The 21,577-nt window shown below is 39.8% G+C and overlaps 1 protein-coding gene across 1 annotated transcript; it reads left to right on the top strand.

Moving 5' to 3' along the window:
* Positions 1 to 450: 450 nt before the first annotated feature.
* Positions 451 to 14,696, top strand: dcaf5 (ddb1 and cul4 associated factor 5). Its single transcript, XM_084392274.1, has 9 exons — positions 451 to 900; positions 2,652 to 2,795; positions 2,883 to 3,059; positions 3,858 to 3,987; positions 7,055 to 7,268; positions 9,363 to 9,429; positions 9,518 to 9,645; positions 11,963 to 14,088; positions 14,213 to 14,696. Exons 1-8 carry the CDS (start codon positions 693 to 695, stop codon positions 13,286 to 13,288), a joined length of 2,394 nt encoding a protein of 797 aa, XP_084248400.1. The 5' UTR covers positions 451 to 692; the 3' UTR covers positions 13,289 to 14,088; positions 14,213 to 14,696.
* Positions 14,697 to 21,577: the final 6,881 nt, after the last annotated feature.

The raw sequence follows: 21,577 nt of genomic DNA, 5'->3' as shown, positions 1-21,577 counted from the left end.
CAATTTAAAAAATAAATTATCTTTTGATATGAGAGTAAATGTATTTTTAATTTATTTTGTTTTTGCATTTTAATGATTACGTCCTAATAGTATTACAATATTGTATACATAATTTATTTTGACATTTTAATTTGTTTCATATTTAAGATGTTATATTAAAATAACGCTGTAAAATAAGACTGTATCTAATAAACCCAGACTAAAGAGACTTATACATAAAGTCGTCAAAAAATATTTTATTTTTATTTTTCATATTTTACATTTTTTATGTTTTTTGTTTTGTTTTTAACGCACATTCCCCTAGCAAACTGGTAGCTGCTACTATAAAAAAAAAAAAAAAAAAAACATACAAAAACCAAGCACTGTATTAAGAGAAATACAGATTTAAGATGCGTTCACAAACAAAAGCTGAAACAAATGATATAACATTCAATCAGAAAGTACAGCACGGGTTCTGATCCGGTCGTGTGACGTCATAGCCCTTGCACCGGAGCAGGAAGTGCCGGCGGTCGGTGGGACTCAGTCTCTAAACAACCTTCTGTTTTTGCTGCGCACTCTCATGCTTTACCTAGCAAACATGTAACAGTACATCCTCAAAAGGAACCAGAATCCACCGAACTAGACCTGAGCTCAAACCCATGACGGCCGGGACACTCTAGCGCTGGCATTGAGACTCATTTACCGGAGGAGAGATGAAGGAGTTGCGGGGCTGCGGCATGCGGAGCGCCGTCGGGTTCCTCTCCCGCAGGACGATCGGCGGACAGCCGAAGCTGAAGGATGAGTTCCAGCGGCGCAGACTGGCCGGCTGCAACAGCCTCTACAAGAAGGACATGCTCGGCCACTTCGGCTGCGTCAACGCCATCGAGTTCTCCAACAATGGAGGCCAGTGGCTGGTGTCCGGTAAGATCCTCCGGTTCTGCACGCTGATCTTTCTAATGTGGGTCAGCGAGAGAGAGAGAGAGAGAGAGAGACCAGAGTCTCAAACGGACTAGCCTTTAGAATAAGCATTCAGAATAAAACGTGCATGCACATCTCACACAAATGAAGCCTTTGACTTGAGTTCAGACTTGATTTGACATCTTCATTTGTCAGTTTGTGCTAGCATGTTTTAATTGTCTGTTCATTGCAAATAAATAAACGAACAAGAGTGTTCCTATCAGTATATGTTAAGGTGCACTCAGTAAAAATCTTTTACACAAAGAAATCAAACCAGTATAAATAAAAGTATATTACATAATGTACCCATGAGATAAAGGTCAGTCTTCTAGAAAAAGCTTATTTATTCTACATGAAGTGGGTCGCCCCTCATGGGTGTAACCATGTTGACATCACATGACCAGCCTTGTCATGCAATTGACAAAAGTTACTAATAATTAACTAAGTTGTTACTAATAATAAACAATAAAAAAGATCTACCGTGCCTTAGTTCAAGGATAAAACGGCAAGACATTAAGTGCTAAGTGCGAACATATTAGGGTCATAGCCTGTCCAGGACACAGTCATTGGCATTGCACATAAAAACTTACTGGAATTGAATCCAAAAATGCTTATTAACTTCTTCACAATCTTCATCCATCCAGGTTGATGGGTGTCTATTAGTTCGAATAAGAGCCAGATAAACCTAAACAAAAACGCACTTTTGCACTTTTAATGGCCATTGCAGACGGTTCAGACTGTAGAAGGGCCTCCATAGTTTCCGTCGTACTCTTTTCTTTTTCTTGCTGACTCATTAATTGGTTGCAGCTGTTGCTGATTTTTTGGCTTCACATATTCATTCCTGGTCGAGTCTTTATTTTTGTCCTTTGTATGTTTTTGCACTTGCATATTTTCAGTCTTTACGTTGGTGAATGCGCAGAGCTCCAGAGAGTTCCCATGCTCATGGAAACCAGGAAATATAAGGCAGTTCTTAAATGGTGGATTCAAGGCTTGGAAAAGTCTTGAAAGCAATTTGCACTGACATATCTTAAAATATGTCAGTGCCATTGTTTTGTCTCAAGATGCATATCAGTAATGTTTATAAAAGCTACTTAAATGCCCTTATTGAACAAAGGTTTAAACCTGGCTTAATCTAAGCCCTGTCTGTGAAACCAGGACATGTTAAGAGATTGCTCTCTCTAATTTCATTCTATTTAAAAAAAAATTTTTAAACCCCTTGTCCAGTACTAACTAGAAAACTCATGGGTCGGAATACTGAGAGGTGATAATGAAAAAGTAAAAGTATAGTGTTCTTTCCTTACACAGGTTTTGTACAGAAATGTAGATGATGCCTGCGGTCAACTTTTCCTTGGTTTCACTGCAAAACTAAATGCAAAACCTCAAACCTTCTGGTTCATTTTGCACAACAGATGTGACACTAAAATAGCAGCAGGATGCTATCAGCATGTTTAAATGACAAAAACACATTTGCGACAAGAAGTACTCTTAAATAAAACATGTCAATCTGCATAGTGTCACAATTGACTGTGATTCTTACGATTCTAATATTGTGAAACATTATTACAGTTTTTAATTTAGTTTATTTTTAATAAGAAAAGCTTCTCAAACATTTCTGTGATTTCTGTAAAACAGCCAGATTGTGCGCATATAACCCTACAGTTGAAACCGATTGGTCGATTACTCGGGAGAATCTATTAATATGTTTTCTGTCTTAGGTGGAGATGACCGCAGGGTGTTGCTGTGGCACATGGAGAAAGCAATACACTCACGGGCCAAACCGATCAAGTTGAAGGGGGAGCATCTGTCCAACATCTTCTGCCTGGCGTTTGACAGCACCAACAAACGTGTTTTCTCAGGAGGTAAAACAAGCATCTGCTCAGATTCATGATGCTGCAGCTGAAACAGAGAGGAGATCAGATGTCTAATGTTTCTGTCTGTCTCTGCAGGAAACGATGAGCAGGTGATTCTGCACGATGTGGAACGTGGAGAGACGCTCAACGTCTTCTTGCATGATGACGCGGTGTACGGTCTGTCCGTCAGTCCTGTTAACGATAACGTCTTCGCCAGCTCTTCTGATGACGGCCGAGTTCTCATATGGGACACACGGGAACCTCCACATGGAGGTACACACATGTGAAAAGTTGAATTTCTTAGTTTTTGGTGTGACTCCATTTCAGGATGTACACTACCCTTAAAAAGTTTGGGGTTGGTTAAGTTTTCACCAAGTGCTCGCCAAGGCTGCATCTATTTGATCAAAAATACAGTAAAAACTACCCTGGAAATCCAGAGTTCTCACGAGAGCACATTTTGAATTTGCTCAGCGAGTTCCTTTGGCATTGAGTAATGATGCTCATTAACTATGCCCTTGTAGCCGAGCTGCACCAATCACATCGGTGTATCTGATATAGGCGGGCCAGAGGCGAGCTAAACAGATGAGACAGCGCAATCACGACAGTGATTGGTCGTAGTGTTATCCAATTGCGTGCAGTGAGATTTTCAAATGCATGCTTGGTGCCGCCCCTCGAGTTGGGCGATTTTCATTACTCGATGCCAGACCCTTAATCTTTCAGATTTGGGTCTGGATTTCCAGGCTAAGTAAAAACAATAATAATTGTAAAATATTATTACATTTTAAAATAACTGCTTTCTATTTCGATTAATTAACAAATGTAATTTCCTGTGATGGCAAAGCTGAATTTTCAGCATCATTACTCCAATCCTCAGTGTCACATGATCCTTCAGAAATCATTCTGATATGCTGTTTTGGTGCTCAAGAAACATTTATTTGGAAAATTGTTGTGCTGCTTAAACCATAATGTATTTTTTCAGGATTCTTTGACGTGTTCTATAACCTCTGTTCCATCTAAAGCATGAACTGTTCTAGAAACCCTGGTTTACTCTTATTCTATTGTGTATTTTAGAACCGTTCTGCTTGGCCAACTACCCATCGGCGTTTCACAGCGTGATGTTTAACCCTGTAGAACCCCGTCTGCTGGCCACTGCAAACTCTAAAGAGGGGGTGGGGCTGTGGGACATCCGCAAACCCCGCAGGTGAGATGGAAATCTATCCAAAAAACACACGCATAACTTTTTTTCTTTCAAAGGCCAAAAGAAAATTTGAAAGGGGCCAAACATTTTTCAGAGTAATTATCAGATATCCGCATGTTCACTTTTCACTAAATATTTTGACACTGATGCCTGTGACCTAAAAGTAGACAAAGAGAACCCAATCAAACCAATGAGACTAAATATTATACTTCGTCATTCAATATTACACATCTTTAAGCTCTAGGATTAACAGTTCATTTTAAGGCGAATTTAGGCTCCATCTGTTCTGAGATGTTTTCAAACAATGGGATGACAACCAGGTGTCATTGTGTGCCCTGTTTTGTTTAAAGGGGTGGTATAATGCCCTTTTCACAAGATGTAAAATATGTCTTTGATATCCCCAGAGTGTGTATGTGAAGTTCTAGCTCAAAATACCCCACAGATATTTTTATATAGCATGTTAAAGTTGTACATTTTTGAGGGTGAGCAAAAACGCACCGTTTTTGTGTCTGTTCCTTTAAATGCGAATGAGCTGCTGCTCCCGACACAGAGGGCGGAGCTTCAAGAGCTTGTGTCCTTTTACCTCACACAGACATGCGCTGGAAATTTCTAAAACTTTTAGCCTTTTATGTTCAAACCGAAGTCAGAAAGATGGAGAGACTCAAGAAGAAGTGACAACATGTAGACCAACCTTGACCAACCTGAATGGTTAGTTGATTAATTTATGTAGCTTATGTGTAGTTATCTTCTAGTCATTGATTAGCATATTCTGTCTTGATAATCTATAAATCACGTTCCCGGGGGCGGGGTTTATGTAAATTTTAGGGTTAGTGATGTCACTAACCCGGGAGGAAGCTCCTGTAGTCCCTACCAGCCGTTTGTTGTAGTCCTTAAAAAGCAATTTCTTTCAAATAAAATATTTCCCTTTGCTTTGAACTTTGAGCGTCGTAACTTTGGAGATGTTGTTTATGCTCAAACAGCAACATTACACACTAACTAAAGTTACAAAAGTGAAATCATAATCAACCACCCCTTTAAAGAACAGGGATCTATCAAAGTCTGATCTTCACAATACGTGTCTGTGGAAGTGTATAATGGCACAGACAAAGGAGACTTCTGAGGACCTCAGAAAGTTGTTTCTCATCAGCCTGGAAAAGGTTATAAAACCATCTCTAAAGAGTTTGGACTCCACAAATCCACAGTCAGACAGGTTATGTACAAATGGAGGAAATTCAAGACAAGTGCTACCCTCCCCAGGAGTGGTCAATCAACAAAGATCACTCCAAAAGCAAGACGTGTAATAGTCTGCGAGGTCACTAAGGACCCATGGGTAGCGTCTAAGCAACTAAAGGTCTCTCTTACGTTGGCTGATGTTAATGTTCATGAGTTTTGCTTGAGGACATATTGCTATCATTGATGGAACAATTCATTTTGATACCAGCGAATTCTAAAGGAAAATGTCAGGATTTCTGTCTGTGAACCTCCAGAGAAAGTGGGTCATGTGTGCTTGGGGTCGTTGTCATGCTACAAGTCGTACCAAAGAACGGTTAAATAACCAACTTTTGGAATGGCCAAGTCAAAGTCCAGACCTTAATCCCATTCAAATATGGTGGAAGGACCAGAAGCAAGCAGTTCATGTGAGGAAACCCACCAAACATCCCAGAATTGAAGCTGTTCTGGTCTGTGGAATGGGCTAAAATTCCTCCAAGTCTGATCAGCAGTTACCAGAAACGTTTAGTTGTAGTTATTGCTGCACAAGGTGCTTACGCCAGATACTGAAAGCAAGAGTTCACATACTTTTGCCACTCACCGATATGTAAAACTGGATCCTTTTTTTCAATAAATAAATTTCAAAGTAAATTATTATTATTTTTTTTTGTCTCATTTGTTTGATTGGGTTCCCTTTGTCTACTTTTAGGACATCTGATGATGTTTTGGGTCATATTTATGCAGAAATATAGAAAATTCTAAAGGGTTCACAAACATTCAAGCACCTCTGTACCTCTAGCTTTAATCATTTAAACAGGCGTGCGGTGTGAATGTTATTTGTTATCATGGGTGCCGAAAAAAATATGTGCTTCTTACTCTCTTCTTATGCGTCCAATGTGAAAAAAGATTTCCAAACTTCATATTTTTGACAGTATCCAAAGCAAAAATGGCTTATGCTAAACTTTTTCCATACTTTTTCCATATTCAATTTTTATGTGCACAAGTACAGAGCCATTCAAAAGTTTAAGGCCAATACATTTTTTTCTTTTTTTGTGTGGAAATTCATACTCTTAAGGATGCAATAAATTGATCAAAAGTAATGGTAAAGATATTTATAATGTTAGAAAATACTTCTATATCAAATAAAGGCTGTACTTTTGAACTTTCTATTCATTCGAGAATCATGAAACCACGGTTTCCAAGAAAATATTAAGCAGCACAACCGTTTTCAACATTTATAATAATAAATGAGAAATTACATGGTGATCAGGACCTAGCATCATCCTGAAGAGGTTTCTTTTGAGATAATAACCTACTAACTACTTACCGAATATGTAAATAAATGGACCTAAAATATTAATTTGAGTTGAAATTATTTTATTATGTGTGGAAAAAAAGAGAAAAGAAAGTAGCACAGTGTAGCAGAGTTGGCTGCCAGAGACGATATTGAAATATACAGTTTATTGTCATTATTCAAACATGTTGGGCTGCGATTGGCTAATCAGAATCAAATTTTACAGAGAACAGTGTTTATAAGCAAAGCTAAACAAGGGGAACTAGGGTTGCTGAACTATGTTTGGTAAAAGATTGAACGCATGACGCTTCGGTCCAAATATGGACTGAAATCTAGCTGACAAGGCCAGCTCTATCATCATAGCTGTCTGCTGCACTGCCTGAGACCAGCAGAGGACAGCAGAGCTTGTGTAAAGATGTTCTCCGTTTGGTCAAGTGTTGACACGATCTCTTAAAATGCCCCTTTAATGCTATTTTAAAAGCACTTCAAAATAGCATAAATATGGATGATGATCTTTTATAATAAACGATTTCCTTTGTAGTTGATGTGTGTCTCTCTGTGCTGTAGTTCTCTGTTGCGGTATGGAGGGAGTTTGTCTCTTCAGAGTGCCATGAGCGTGCGCTTTAACAGCACGGGGACGCAGCTGCTGGCTCTGCGCAGACGTCTGCCTCCCGTCCTGTACGAGCTCCACTCCCGTCTGCCCAGTTTCCAGTTTGATAACCAGGGCTACTTCAACTCCTGCACTATGAAGAGTTGCTGCTTCGCCGGAGACCGAGATCAGGTTAGATAAACACTTGGGATGTGCAAAACTTGGATGCCAAAACCATGTGGGCAAAAACTTCTTTCTTCATTGATTGCCATCCAAAAATTTAAGTACCCTTTTTTTGCAAGCAACATATACACATATACATATACAAAATGTTAATATTATTAATTTCTTTTTTATCTAGCACAGATGCATTAAATTGATCAAAAGTGACAGAGATAACATTTATGATATTACAAAAGATTTTTGTTTTTAAAACTTTCTAATAACCAAAGATTCCTGAAAAATATTATCACAGTTTCCACAAAATATATTAAGCAGCAACACTGTTTTCAACATAGATAATAATAAGAAATGTTACTTGAGCACCAAATCCGAATATTCGGATGATTTTTGAAGGATCATGAAGACTGAAGTAATGATGCTGAAAATGTTCCATTACAGGATTTAATTACTATTTTTAAATCTATAAACGGTTCTTTTAAATTGCAATAATATCTCACAATGTTACAGTTTTTGATCAAATAAATTCATCCTTGGTTAGCATAAGAGACTTCTTTCAAAAACATTAAGAAATCTTACCGACGCCACACTGCAAAGTGCAAAGAAATAAAGTAGATATTTCACCAATTATGCATTTTTCGATAATAGGGAGGTAACCAAGATGGAAAGGTATTCATGTTCAGCTGGTCATGTGATCTCAACGTGGCAGCCACCATGAGACGACCCGCTCCATGTTTAAAAAAAAAAACTGCGTTTATTCATCTGCTGATTTGACTGTGTCTACTGAGCCTGTGTCTCACGCGAGTGCACACGTCATATTTTAAGAAGTGCTATTTCTTTCTTTTGTTTTATGTTTAATAATTGAGTGCATCTGCATAATTATGCTGGTTTAATGTCGTATCCATCAGACCGAGATCAGACCGGTTTCTTTGGGATTCACTAGTTTGGACTCTTCAAAAACAGCTAGTCTGAGCATAACAGAACGAACTAAACCAATACATATAGCTAAACTCATTAGTTATAATAAAGATCATCTGTCTTTCTATCTATTTGAATAACTGTCATCTACACACACAAAGCTGAGTGAACAACTTGCGACTAACTTAACCAGTCCCTTTATTATGTCTGATAATGGGTGATATAACAGTGTGTTTATGTGACTGCTGGTCACTGATAGCCCAGAAGTTTCTGAGTTAGCATGTGTGTACGTTTTTGTGTGCATCTGTTCGTGGGTTGGTGGACGTGTGCGTGTCAGTGGGTTGTAGATGCTGTGTGTGTGTGTGTGTGTGTGGATGTGTTCAGGTATGTTCAGTGCTGGAATGTTGGGTAATGGCTTGTAGAAGCTTGTTTTATCAGTGTTGAATCTAAAGATCAGCAGATGCTGCTCTGTCTGTCTGGCTGCGTTTGTGTGTGCGTCTGTCTGTTCTGTGTTTGGATTTTTTGTATGTTTGTCCAGCTGTTTCTCCTCTCTCTTTCTGTCGTACACCTCCTTCTACAGAACAGTGGATCCTCCTCCCTAAATCTTCTCTATCCTCTGAAAAGCTCAGTCTGTGTGTTACAAAAAAAAATTATGTAAATGTAAGATGTCCCCAAAGGGAGGTTTGGTTTTCTATGTACATTTTTAAACAAAATTTATAAATGCATTAACAATACCAAGTTTGCAGTCAGTAGGGTTTCTTTATATTTTTAAAAGAAGTCTTGTTGCATTTATTTGGTTAAAAACAAAAGTTTTGGTAAATATTATTACAATTTAAAATAACTGTTTTCTATGTGAATATATTTTAAAATGTGTCTATATTCCTGTGATGGCGAAGCCAATCATTACTCCAGTCTTCAGTGTTACATGATTCTTCAGGAATCATTCTAATATGCTGATATCTTTACTTTTTCTCAATTAACTTGCTGAATTCATTTCTGGTTCCAAACTTTTGAATGGTATTCTATGTTATAGTTTTTATTTGAAAAAAATGTTCATGTTTGTGTGCAGTAGTTCTACTGAGCCTTAGTGTTGTTCGAATATATAATTCTAGAAACTTCTTTTGTGGAGGCAGATCATGTCATATTTCTCTAGAACTCTCAGACATATATATCTCTGTGTGTTTTCAGTACATCTTGTCTGGCTCAGATGATTTTAACCTTTACATGTGGAGAATCCCCAGTGACCCTGAAGCAGGTAAACACACACACTCATGCACAAGGTAATCGTGTCTAATGTTGTTGTTGTTGTTGTTTATGGATACATTCTCTCTCTGTCTCGGCAGGAGGTCCGGGTCGAGTGGTGAACGGGGCCTTTATGATTCTGAAAGGTCATCGGTCCATCGTGAATCAGGTCCGCTTCAACCCTCACACGTACATGATCTGCTCATCCGGTGTGGAGAAGGTCATTAAGGTTAGTTTTTTACTTTCATACATACATTAAATGATATTTAGCATCAGAACAAACAAAGACAAAGTAAATTTTGTCTTCATTTACACACCCTTATGTTGTTCTAAACTTTTATGACTTTCTTTCTTCAAAGGAATACAAAAATTAATGTTAATGCTGCTCTTTTCCATACTATCAAAGTGAATGGTGATGGGTGGGTGGATTTAAACGACTTTTAAAGTAATAAATATGGTTTGTGTATAATGTTCCAAGTTATTTGAAGTCAAATAATAGCTTTGTGAGGAACAGACCACAATTTAAGTTGGTGTTCATTGAAAATCTCATTTGAAAACACCACTGGTTCATGCGTACACTACCATTCAAGTTTGGTGGTCAGTAAGATTTTTTATTTTTTTTAAGAAAATAATATTTTTATACAGTAAGGATGCATTAAATTGATTAAAAGTGACAGTAAAGACTTTTACATAGATACAAAATAATTCTATTTCAAATAAATGCTGTACTTGTGAATTTTCCATTCATCAAATGGTTTATTAGGCAAAACAATTGATTTTCAACATTGATGATAATAATAAGAATTTCTTGAGCAGCAAATCAGCATGTGAGAATGATTTCTAGGGATCATGTGACACTGAAGACTGGAGTAATGATGCTGAAAGTTCAGCTTTGCCATTATAGGAATAAAGTTAAAATGTATTCAAAAAGAAAACCGTTAATTTAAATGTATTATAGTATTTCACAAGATTACTGTTTTGACTTTTTTTTTTTTTATACAATAAATGCAGCCTTGGTGAGCAAAAGAGACGTCTTTCAAAAAACATTCACTGACCCCAAACTTTTGAACGGTAGTTCATGTTGTGGCTAAAGTTTTAATATGCAGAATATTCAAATTAGGTTTGAAAGCTCCCTTATCACAAACATCATATATCTTCATAAATTACAGTCCACAAGACATTTCGACAATTTTTTTAATACTTTTATGCTGTATTGTTATCGTATTTGGAGCTCAATAGCATCCGTCCCATTCATTTTTACTGTATGGAAGAGAGAAGCATAAACATTCTACCTTCCATCTCTTTTGAAGAGAAAGTCACACAGGTTTGAAACAACATGAGGGTGAATAAATGGATGAAATGAGTAAACTATTACTGCCTGACACGAGCAGACCTGCCGCACACACACACACACAGAGGAAAAGATTCTGCGTGTGTTGGAAAGATTATCATGTCTGAACTTGTGTCTCTGCTACGTTAAGTCTTAAATGAATTTCTGCTGTCGCTGGTTCAGCCACACCTAAAAACCCTGAAAGCACAAAATCTGGGCATGATTTTACCCGTCTCACTCTTTTTACCTGTCTCACTGTCTTTTCTCTGGATTTTGCATTCTGCATTTTTTGGTGTGTTTTTTTCCCAACTGTCATGTTCTGTGTGAATTTTTTTCTTTAGTGTTGTCATGTGTTGTTGTGTGTGTGTGTGTAAGAGTGAGACTGTAGTTTATCTTTTGCTGGTGGTTCTTGTGAAATTTTTGGCAGGCAGTAGATGTTGAGTAACACTTGCACACTGTGGGCCTGTTCTCACACACTAAACTTGATTTTGTCAGAGAGCATCATGGCTGTTTTTATATAACACGCAAACAGACAGACATCTGCTGTGTTTGTACAGCCATAGATGTGGGCTACAGTGATTTATACATGTTCAATTTTGTTATAAATCTTGAACATATCTGGGATGTTAGGCCTGTTTTAGGCTCATGTATGAGCAGCGAGTAAGCAGTTGTGCATTCACACTGACAGCACATCAGTTTCTGAAGGATCATGTGATACTGAAGACTTGAATAATGGCTGCTGAAAATGCAGCTTTGCATCACAGGAATATATTACATTTTAAAACATAAAAAAAAAGTTTTTTTTAACTGATTCTTACAAATGTATTTATAAATAAATATGATTTATATTATAGTAAATAATATTATATTGTGCTCAAGAATAGTTTTTTATTTGTATCTTTCTGTATGCTTTTATTTTGCTCAATGGCAATATTCTCTTTAAAACTGCTTCTTTTCTCTTTTTAAGTTTTATAAAAAATAAGTTTGTGTTGAATAGGTATGTCTATACAAATTAATAAATATAGGGGGAAAGACACACTGCCAACTTAATACAAAGTAAATAAAAAACTTTTCTTTAGTACAATAATATCAAATTTAATATTTTTCTTTGACAGTACCTTTAAACTTTAGGAAGAAGATCCCTTGTAAACTTGTTAATATGGGCGAAATGAAAACATGTGAAATGATTCTTATTCGTACCCCTCTCTGTCTGTAGGTATGGAGTCCGTATCAACAACCAGATAGTCTTGGAGATCTGGAAGGCCTGGTGGAGGACAAATCTCGCTCTCTCTACACTCATGAGGAATACATAAGCCTGGTCCTCAACAGCGGAAGTGGCCTGTCACATGATTACGTCAGCCAGTCAGTGCAGGAGGACCCGCGAATGATGGCTTTCTTCGACTCGCTGGTTCGCCGTGAGATCGAGGGTTGGAGCTCAGACTCGGACAGCGATTTGAGCGAGGGCGCGATTCTGCAGCTGCATGCGAGAACTCGACGGTCCACGCGCTCCACACGATCCATGCCACAATCTCCTGCTAATGTATCCGCCACTCACGTCAGCGACTCTGACCACTCCTCTTCATCTTCATTGGCTGGACCAGAAGCGTCCGGGAGCGAGCGGACCGATCAGGACAGGAACGGGTCGCAGAGGAGCCGGGCGAGGCCACGTGCATCTGCGTTTCTGCTGGACCTTGTGAATGAGGACTCCGATTCCAGCGGGTTCTGGTTGGATCCGATGCCCCGTCCCAGATCTCCTAGTCCGCATGAGAACTCGAGCCTTTCTAGCCACGCCTCCTCAGCAGGCGTGGCCTCCAGTTCTAGCTCCTCCCCCAGCTCGTCTTCTAGCTCCTCCTCCAGCTCAGACGGAGTTGACGAGGAGCTGCGCAGGAGCAGGATGCGACAGCGCAACGCAGCCAGGTGGAGGCGCAACATTGGCCTTTCTGGAAGAGAATCTGCTCAGAATCTTCACGGTGCGACAGATTTCTCCAACTATCCCAGCATTTCCGTCCATGATCAGTCATCACCCTCTTCGTCCTCAGGCGACGAAGGTCGACCTTTCAGGAATCGTGGAAAAGCAAAGCAGAGCGGACATGTCTCAAGTCCCACGCACTTATCTGACAGACAGTCACAATCGCAGTCCAGGAGCAGGCGCCGCATCACTTCCTCTTTCTCGGCTGGTGACGCCCCTGTGGAGAGGGCGAAATCTCGAGTGGGCTTTCTCGCAGAGTCCGGGGAGGAACTAGAGCGAGGGAGAACTAGCGGGGAAGAGTTCAGTGTTGTGGAGGAAATAAACGCGACACTCAGCAGTCGCGCCACAGCGGCTGGGGTTAACGGACGTCCACACGCAGATGAGAACCTCGCAGACTCTATTCACCCAGAATGCTCTGGGGCAGACACAGAACTCAGTAAGAACTCTGGCGACTCCAGGACCCAGGGGGAGCCCTCTGGAAGGGAATCCGCCAGTGTTGCTGGGAAACGGACTTGTTCGGACTCAGGAGACGAGGAGGATTCTCCATCGGAGAAGAGGGCGAAAATGTGGTGATGTCACAGCTCAACTAACTGGCTCAGAGTCAAACTTATTTTGAGTTGTTCATCTTTGGACTCTTTCAAGTTCTTTTGGTTTCATTTCTGAACCAACTCCTTTTATCTGATGTCACACCACAGGGATGACACTAAAAAAAGATATTAGTGATATTAATATGTTATTGGAAGAAAAAAATAACTGCATTGCTTTTGGTTTCATAATGTTTTAGTTCCACTGAACCTGTAACCTTTATGTTAGGGGTCCTGGTTTGGTTTTGGGCTGTGCGAAGAAAAGGGATTTGAGAGCATTTCTATAAGAATGCCTGTTGTGAGTCTGTATCAGTGGAACTTGGGGGAGTGGGGATGGGGGGGGGGGGGGGGGCAGTGTTTCCATGGTAACCTCATTGAGCAGCAACTGTTTGAGTTGTGCATTAAAGTTCTGTTCCAGTGTTTCCATAGAAACCGCCTTGTGATATCTCACCTTCATCATCGTACACCATTCTAATCATCATCAAACAGGAAGTAGCCTGTTGTAATTTCTGGTTGAGTGTTCTAGAATATTCCAATGTGAGAATGGTCACCATGGTGATGTATCAGTATCTGCTCTCCATCTGTCTAATGGAGCGGATTGCAGGGCCAAGTGAAAGATTTATGAGAACATAAATGATAATGTAATTGGTCAGCAGGGGACTTGTTGTCTTAAACTCTTCCTCTACAGTCAGCTGATTGATGGTACCTTGAAAATTCGACTAAATCGGGTATTTAAACATCTAAAGTGAGATTCAGAATCGTAGGGAGTGTTTAAGCACAACCACTTCAGTACTACTCAAATTTTAGCATCAGTGGCCGGTTACATAAACTGCTGAGACTGGTCTTATAAGTTAGTCGTCAATTTCTTTCTTAAGAATGTTCCTAACTTTAAGTCAGTTACATAAAAATGCAGATTGGGTCCAATTTGATTCTGAAAAGTTGGATTAATTATTATTAACCCTAACTAACTGAGGATTGGTCATAGTTTTTAAGAGACAGTTTTAACATAATGGCTGTGTTGATGTAATCCCTGGATTCACTAAAATTCACCGGTTATTTTATGCAATCAGTTTAATTCACCGCAGAAGTGGTTATTCTGTACTGTATATACATTATGCAAACTATGAAAATAACAGTATCATGACAGGTTACTTAACCTGAAAGAAAATATATGCAGAAATTCTAGCATATTTATTTTCATATCTTTTAAAGAGAAGCCCTCGGTACATAATACCTTTCAAGTGTTTGGGGTCAGTAAGATTTTACATGGTTACCAAAAATTATATTGCAAATAAATGCAGTTCTTTTGCTCTTTCAATTCATCAAAGAATCCTGGAAAAATGTATCATGGTTTCATCATAAAAATATATTGAGCAGCACAACTGTTTTCAACATTGAAAATAATAGGAAATGTTTCTTGAGCAGCTAATCAGTATATTAGAATATTTTCTGAAGGATCATGTGACACTAAAGACTGGAGTAATGATGCTGAAAATTCAGCTTTGCCGTCACAGGAATAAATTACATTTTGAAATATAATAAAATAGAAAAGTAAAAAAAAAAAAAAAAATCACAATATTTCTGGTTTTACTGCATCAAATAAATGCAGCCTTGGTGAACATATAAGAGACAGATTTCGAAAACATAAAAAAAAAAAAAAAAAAAACTTTTAAAGGATATACATGTAATGTATATGTATACGATCCCATTATTCTCAACCCCTAATCTGTGACTCAAGTGTAGTCTATTTTATGACTTTGCGGACCATTAATAATGAACTAAATGCGTCAAACGAAGTGAACTCTTACAGATATCCCCTGATTGTTTTACAAAGAGAACAGAACACTTTGTTGGAGCCATGTGAATCAAAATGCAGTTATTGAGTTTGACATAAAACAATTGCAGAACAGTTCCTGCGGCTGATGATGAACAGATCAAACTCGTGGCATCTAGAGAATTCACAGAATCGCTGTATATGTTTAATGCAAGCCCTTGGATGAGAAACAGGTTGTCCTTTAGGAAATGAACTACAGCTTTTCCACTGGCCACACACACACAGTCAGGCGGACATGGTCTTGCTCCGATGAGCAGTTCGAGGCAGCCATAAATGGACTTGTCTCTGTTGTTGAACACGATAAGGAAACTCCACCCAGCGGTAAGAGCTACTTGACAGTTATTTGGTTGATGTCATTCAGGAGTATGGTTACTGGGACACACCCTCAGTCTCCTGTAGAAGTGTGAATTGTTCACACATCATGACCCCTGTTTTGCAGTGAATCATCTTAAGAATTGTGTTCTAGTCCTCCAAACGGCAGGCTGCTTTTACTCACCTGTGGAATCAAGGTTTCATGGAAACGAGGCTTTTGCTTGAGACATTTCTCATGACCAGGGCCAGAAATCAACCAGTTTATTTAGATATAAATGTGGGGGCATCATGTTTTTCATACATGTATAACTATATTAGTTGTACTAGGTTTAATACCTCTTTTTTTGGGGTTAGGATATCTTGTGCCTTATTACAGTTTTTCTCTATCGCTTTGGTACATTTCTTGAATCATCCTTAAGATTTGAAAACGAAGGTATAGCAAAATTGTAGCAATCCTTACAGTGCCATCACATATAACTTTGTGCAAACTAAACAGGTAATTTAAATAAATACAATTTTAGTAGAATTTTAAAGAACACAATACAATGATAACCAATATACAGTACAATATGTCAATAAACAATATGCCATAATCAATACAACACAAAAACAATACACACAAAACCAGTGCAAGCAAGGCGAACAGTCACATATTGCACAGAAATATTGCACAGTAAGCTACTGCATGATATTCCACACAATGAAAGAGAGGTAAGTGCAACAGAATGTAACCAAATTGGAATAATATAGTGTAAACATATAGACAGGGTGTTGTTAACCTTGTATAGGATGAGATGTAACATGCCCCCTCAGATTGGTGCGTTTCTCAGTTTATATGTGTGTGTGTGCTGGCAGTGTTCAACTCCCGCATGGCGCTGGGGTAGAAACTGTTCTTGAGTTCATTGGTCCGTGATTTGATGGACCTAAAACGTTTACCAGAGGGCAGCAATTCAAACAACTGATGTCCCGAATGGAAAGGATCCTTTAAAATATTTCCTGCTCTTCATTTATGTCAATGAACATATCAATGCCATCAGAATGACAAGTCCTTGCGTCATTGTTCACGAAAAAGATAGTCAAAATGCTTAGTCATGTTGTCAATATAACAGTGGACTCTATCAGTATTTTCAGATGTAAACTATATGATTTTGATAACAGTGATTGAAAATGCACTAGACTGCACTTTATCTGTATGGTGTGTATACATTTATACAGTATAAATGTACACATTACTCTTGACTGGACAGGATTCACAGTTTCACTTTTACTGTTGGTCTGTCAACAAATTACAGTACAATGTCATGCGATTTAAAGAAAAAGACAAGACTATACACAGTATATATCACTCACTCTGTACATTTGTGTTACATGTGCCTCTATGAAGTATATTTACTGTATGATGTAAAATGTAAGTGGACTACTGTAATATAGCATTACAGTATTGAACAATGTCTGATTGAGGTCCCGGATGTTCTCCCATGAGGTCATGATTGAGAACATGGTCCACAATGGCCTCTTCTACCTCTTCCACAGTTTTTGCCTCCATACTCTTCCACCATACATCCTTACTCATCTTCTTCTTCCCAGCGGCTGACCCTTGTTTGTTTCCTGGTTGTTCTTCATTGTCAGAATTTGTAACACTGTGTTGTGCTCTGTCTATATATTCTTCCCAAATGAAGCTTCATGAGATGCACCTCTGAGCTATTTTAGAGAACTGGTTGATCATTGGTTGATTAAGCCCTTTACATTTCCCTTCATTAGTGAAACAAAGTCTAATAGAAATGTATAGAAAATATGATTGACAGCTTATGACAGCTAGTTCAACCATTCTGCATTTAATTAACTAATGCGTAGATGTTTTGATGGGTAAGACTTGATCAACATGAAATAAGCAATTGATAATGTAGGAAAGTTGTGATCTGAGAAATGCACAAAAGCGACTGAGAAAAACTAATAGCTACTTATTTTAGTAACAGCTATAATTGTTCAGAAGAAGAATATATTTCATTTTTCTCATTTGAAGAATATCACTATGATTTTATATGGTCAGAATACTGAAAAAAAATGTAAACTAAACCCACACTATTATTATTGATTTAATTCATTAAAAGAAATACTGACGTGAAAATCCTTTTCTGTGTGAGAGGGCTGATGCGATGATGATGTTTCTGCTCAGCTGTCAGCATCTGATCGTGTTTTGTTTTAGTTTCTCTATCCTGTAACCTTGTTCATCTCGTTTTGTCTGAATCGGCTGTAACTATCAGCAGGAAATGAATGATGTGTACCCGCACGCCTTCTTAATGCCCTTGTGCACATGATGAGGTTGGTTATTCTTATACTTTTAAATCAAATAGGCCACTCAGAAAACTAAGATAAAATTTCACAGGCTTGCCTTGATCCAGGCAGCCAGCATCTTATCAGGAACATTGTGACAACAGCTCTAGATACTGTTGAGTTTCACACTCAAAGGGGGCAGGGGGGTGGAAGTGCCAGCTTGTGCCGGATTATAGCCGGAATGCTTTCAAACTGTCCCAAAGATCATCCATATGAACAGAATCGCCCTCCATAACATGCTCTACTGCAATGCTTCATATATGTTTCACATGGGGAAACAATGAGGAAAAAGTTATGTGCTTGTGTGAAAATAGTTATGTAGAAAATAGAAAGTTTGGCTAGATAGACTATCTGATGTGTTTAAGTGTGTGTGAGAGAGTGTATGTGTGATCCATGTTTACCCTGTGCATGTAAATTAGACCTTCTGTTGTGAAATATCTTCAAATATTTGTCTGGTGGACCAAGAACACTGATGGCCATCCATTACAATTTTGTCCCAGGCCCTTTGAATTTAAACAGCGATCCAGTGTAGTGGAGTTTGTTTTAGTAATTTAACAGCTGTCTTGCCTCTCTCTGGTTATGAAAAGTGTGACATAGTTTTAGTCAAATGATTAAATGACCTGTGGCTCCAGTTTTGTTGATGTTGGTTTTGATAATATCAGTGGTTATGTAGATATTTAGATGGCATATTAATCATTTGAATAATTTCTGAGTAAATAAATATCTGAATGTGGTCCAGAGTAAACATTTCTCTGACTAAACCCAAAGCCGATCTTCATGATCTTTATAGAAAGTGCAAATGACTGCAACAAGTGTTGCGGAACAAAGGGGAAATAGGGAGCTGTTCCTTTAATGTCGTAAGGACGTAAATTGTAGTACGAGTGGGAGGGAATTATGGGTAGAGTAGTCCGGAACACGCATGGTCGTGTGTACAGCATGGAATAGAGCGGAGATGCATGTTTCCTTGTTTTTCTGTTGTTTCCGTTAGAGATGCGCTGAGTATTTGTGTTCACTGCAACATTGTGGGTCATGTGGATGCATGTCGGAGAGACCAATAAAGCAGCATACTCAGAACACTTTGTATAACTCATCATTTGCACGGACTTGAGGAACTGGTAAACTTTTACGCACACACATACGGCTGCAGAGACGGAGAGCGCCGAAGTGAAAAAGTTAACATTGGGGGCATCGTCCGGGATCTTGTTCGTCGCATTTGGTGAGTTATATGGACAATCTGTAAACGGAAGCAGATGTTATCAGAGAGAGAGAGAGCAACATGACAGATCGTGAGAGAGCAGGGATGACGGGAAAATACTCTCATACAAATAAGAGCAGTCAATTGAACGCTATGTCTGTAATGACGGGGAATGAGGAAAAACGGACGCACATCTCATTCGCGGATTGGTTAAATGAATTGGATGTTCAAGTGTCCAATAGTGAAAGTAAAAATAATCCGTTCAAGCAAAGTTTTGTCCCTTCCCCTCAATCAGCTACAGTTAACGGATCAAAAATACCACCACAGACCATGAGTGAAACCAACCCCTTCAAAAGTGTTGTGGAAAGTGAGTTTACATATGACAGTGGGATTGACACACCATGTTACATACAGAGCACGCCAGCAAATCTGAACTACTACCCACAAGCTGTGTACAAAGACCTAACTGCTAAACCAATGTCACAATATATGTCACCAATGAATCGCTTTCCACATGAGAGTGGTACAGTCCAGCATAGCGTTCATGAGGCTAAAAATAAAACTGCTTATATGCATGCTGATGAGAGTTGTTTTCCTGAGTTTATTAGACCCAGCCTGCAGGGAAGAAAACCATGTCAGGCATGTTACGATCTATCATCTGACAGTGGAGAGGAATGCAGTAGCCCAAGAGAAAGAATCCCTACTCTCCGACCAGGTCAGTTTGATGGTTCAATGTCGTGGAGAGAGTTCCTAAATCGTTTTGAGGATTGTGCCAGAGCTAATCACTGGTCTAAAAGGACAATGACTGTGCAGATGAGGTTTTGTTTGGTCGGAGCAGCAGGTGCTGTGATACATAAAAACCCCAGGTCGGGTAGATGGGATTACGTTCGCATTGTGGAGGAAATGGATGCCGCGTACGGGCCGTCATCCGAGCATGCAGCTGCCATTGGGATAGAGCTGAGGCAGAGGGTCCGCAAGGCAGGTGAGCCGCTACATGTGCTAAGAGATGATATCTATGAGAAAGTCTCCATTGTCTATGCAGATCGCTCTGAAAGAGAGCAGGACTCCATCAGCGTTGAAGTGTTCACTAACGCCATGGGGGACGCTGACATTGTGCAAAGACTGCTGGAAGAGCGCCCACGTACGCTGGGTCGTGCTTACGATATTGCTCATAGATACGAGACCACACGACGAACTGCCGCCAGTGTAACACAACTCATGCAGTCAGCCACAAGGCCAATTGAACGGAGAGCCAGAGCTGCAGCAGTCCGCGAATGCCCCGAACCGAGTGAAAGTGAAGGAGAGGGTTCAGTGTCGCCACACTCTGATCAGAGACAGAAAGCATTCAGAATGGAATCCAAACCGCACCAATTAAGATTCAACAAACGAGGGAAAATTAATTGGGGAGAGATTGTATGCCACAACTGCCAAGGCATTGGACACATGAGACGGAACTGCCCTTCACCCAGGCTCGATCTGCCCCGTGTAACTCCAGTACTACACCATTCTGCTGACATCCAACCTACTTCCACCGTTCTCCAGGTAAAGGGCACTGGTCCTGAGATGTGTATACACACACTGTTATACAGCATGGAGCTATGTGCTCTCTTGGACAGCGGAGCGAGAAGGAATGTGCTACCCCGTCACTGCTATGAGGCTATTAATGAAGGAGTTCGACCCCCACTTGAACTATCGACAGTACAGGCTCTGCAAGGAATAGGCCCTATAAATGTGAATGTCCTTGGGGAGGTCCACGTGCCGATACAGGTCGGAACACACACGGTCAGCGTTAACTTCATTGTAGCCGATGTAACAGAGGACACAGAAGCAATTCTTGGACACCCGTTCCTGGAACAAGCACGAGCACGTCTCGACTTTGGCAGTCAGAAAATTGTACTGTTCGGGGAGCAGATACCTTACTTTAATCCCAAAAATAAACCCAGGGTACACGTTGTCAGAATAGCACGCACCGCTGTTCTGGAAGCAGGACGTGAATATATCGTGCCAGGAAATCCACATTTCCGAGAACATGTGCAGGGCATTGTGTTACTGAGTCCAACAAAAGGGTTTATGGAGAAACACAGAGTGTTGGTGGCACGGATTGTAGTTGATGCTCATCCCAATAAACAGATTCCAATAAGACTGTATAACCCAGGCACCGATGCCGTGCAAGTAAGGAAGGGGGCCATTGCCGGGTTTCTACAGCCTGCAAATGTCGTAAAGGTTGCCAATTCTGAGCTGCCAACTGCAAGCACAACCACCGCAACTGTTCCAAGTCATTTGCAGTCTTTATATGCTGAGAGCATAGTGCATCTGGGGAAGTCAGATCAAGAAGAACTAGCAGAACTCCTGAGCACTTATGGTGACGTTTTCTCGGCTGGACAGATGGACCTTGGTCGCACCAACCTGGTGCAACATGACATCCAAACACGACCATGTCCACCGGTAAAACAGCAGCCCCGAAGAATGGCCTTTGAGAAACAGCGCAGTGCAGACGAACAGATCCAGCAAAACCTTGACACTGGTTTAGCTGCCCCTAGCCATAGCAGCTGGGCTTCGCCAATTGTTATGGTCCGGAAGAAAGATCAGTCCTACAGACTGTG

The sequence above is a fragment of the Rutilus rutilus genome (genome assembly GCF_951802725.1).
Source record: "Rutilus rutilus genome assembly, chromosome: 20".
NCBI lineage: Eukaryota > Metazoa > Chordata > Actinopteri > Cypriniformes > Leuciscidae > Rutilus > Rutilus rutilus.
This window is presented reverse-complemented; position numbering and strand designations above follow the sequence as displayed.

Bases quoted from the DNA above. Each gene is read 5' to 3' on its own strand.
- dcaf5 (XM_084392274.1), top strand. From the start codon at position 693: ATGAAGGAGTTGCGGGGCTGCGGCATGCGGAGCGCCGTCGGGTTCCTC. The intron at 901-2,651 runs GTAAGATCCTCC...TTTCTGTCTTAG, and splicing joins AGGCCAGTGGCTGGTGTCCG to GTGGAGATGACCGCAGGGTG. The intron at 7,269-9,362 runs GTTAGATAAACA...GTGTGTTTTCAG, and splicing joins TCGCCGGAGACCGAGATCAG to TACATCTTGTCTGGCTCAGA.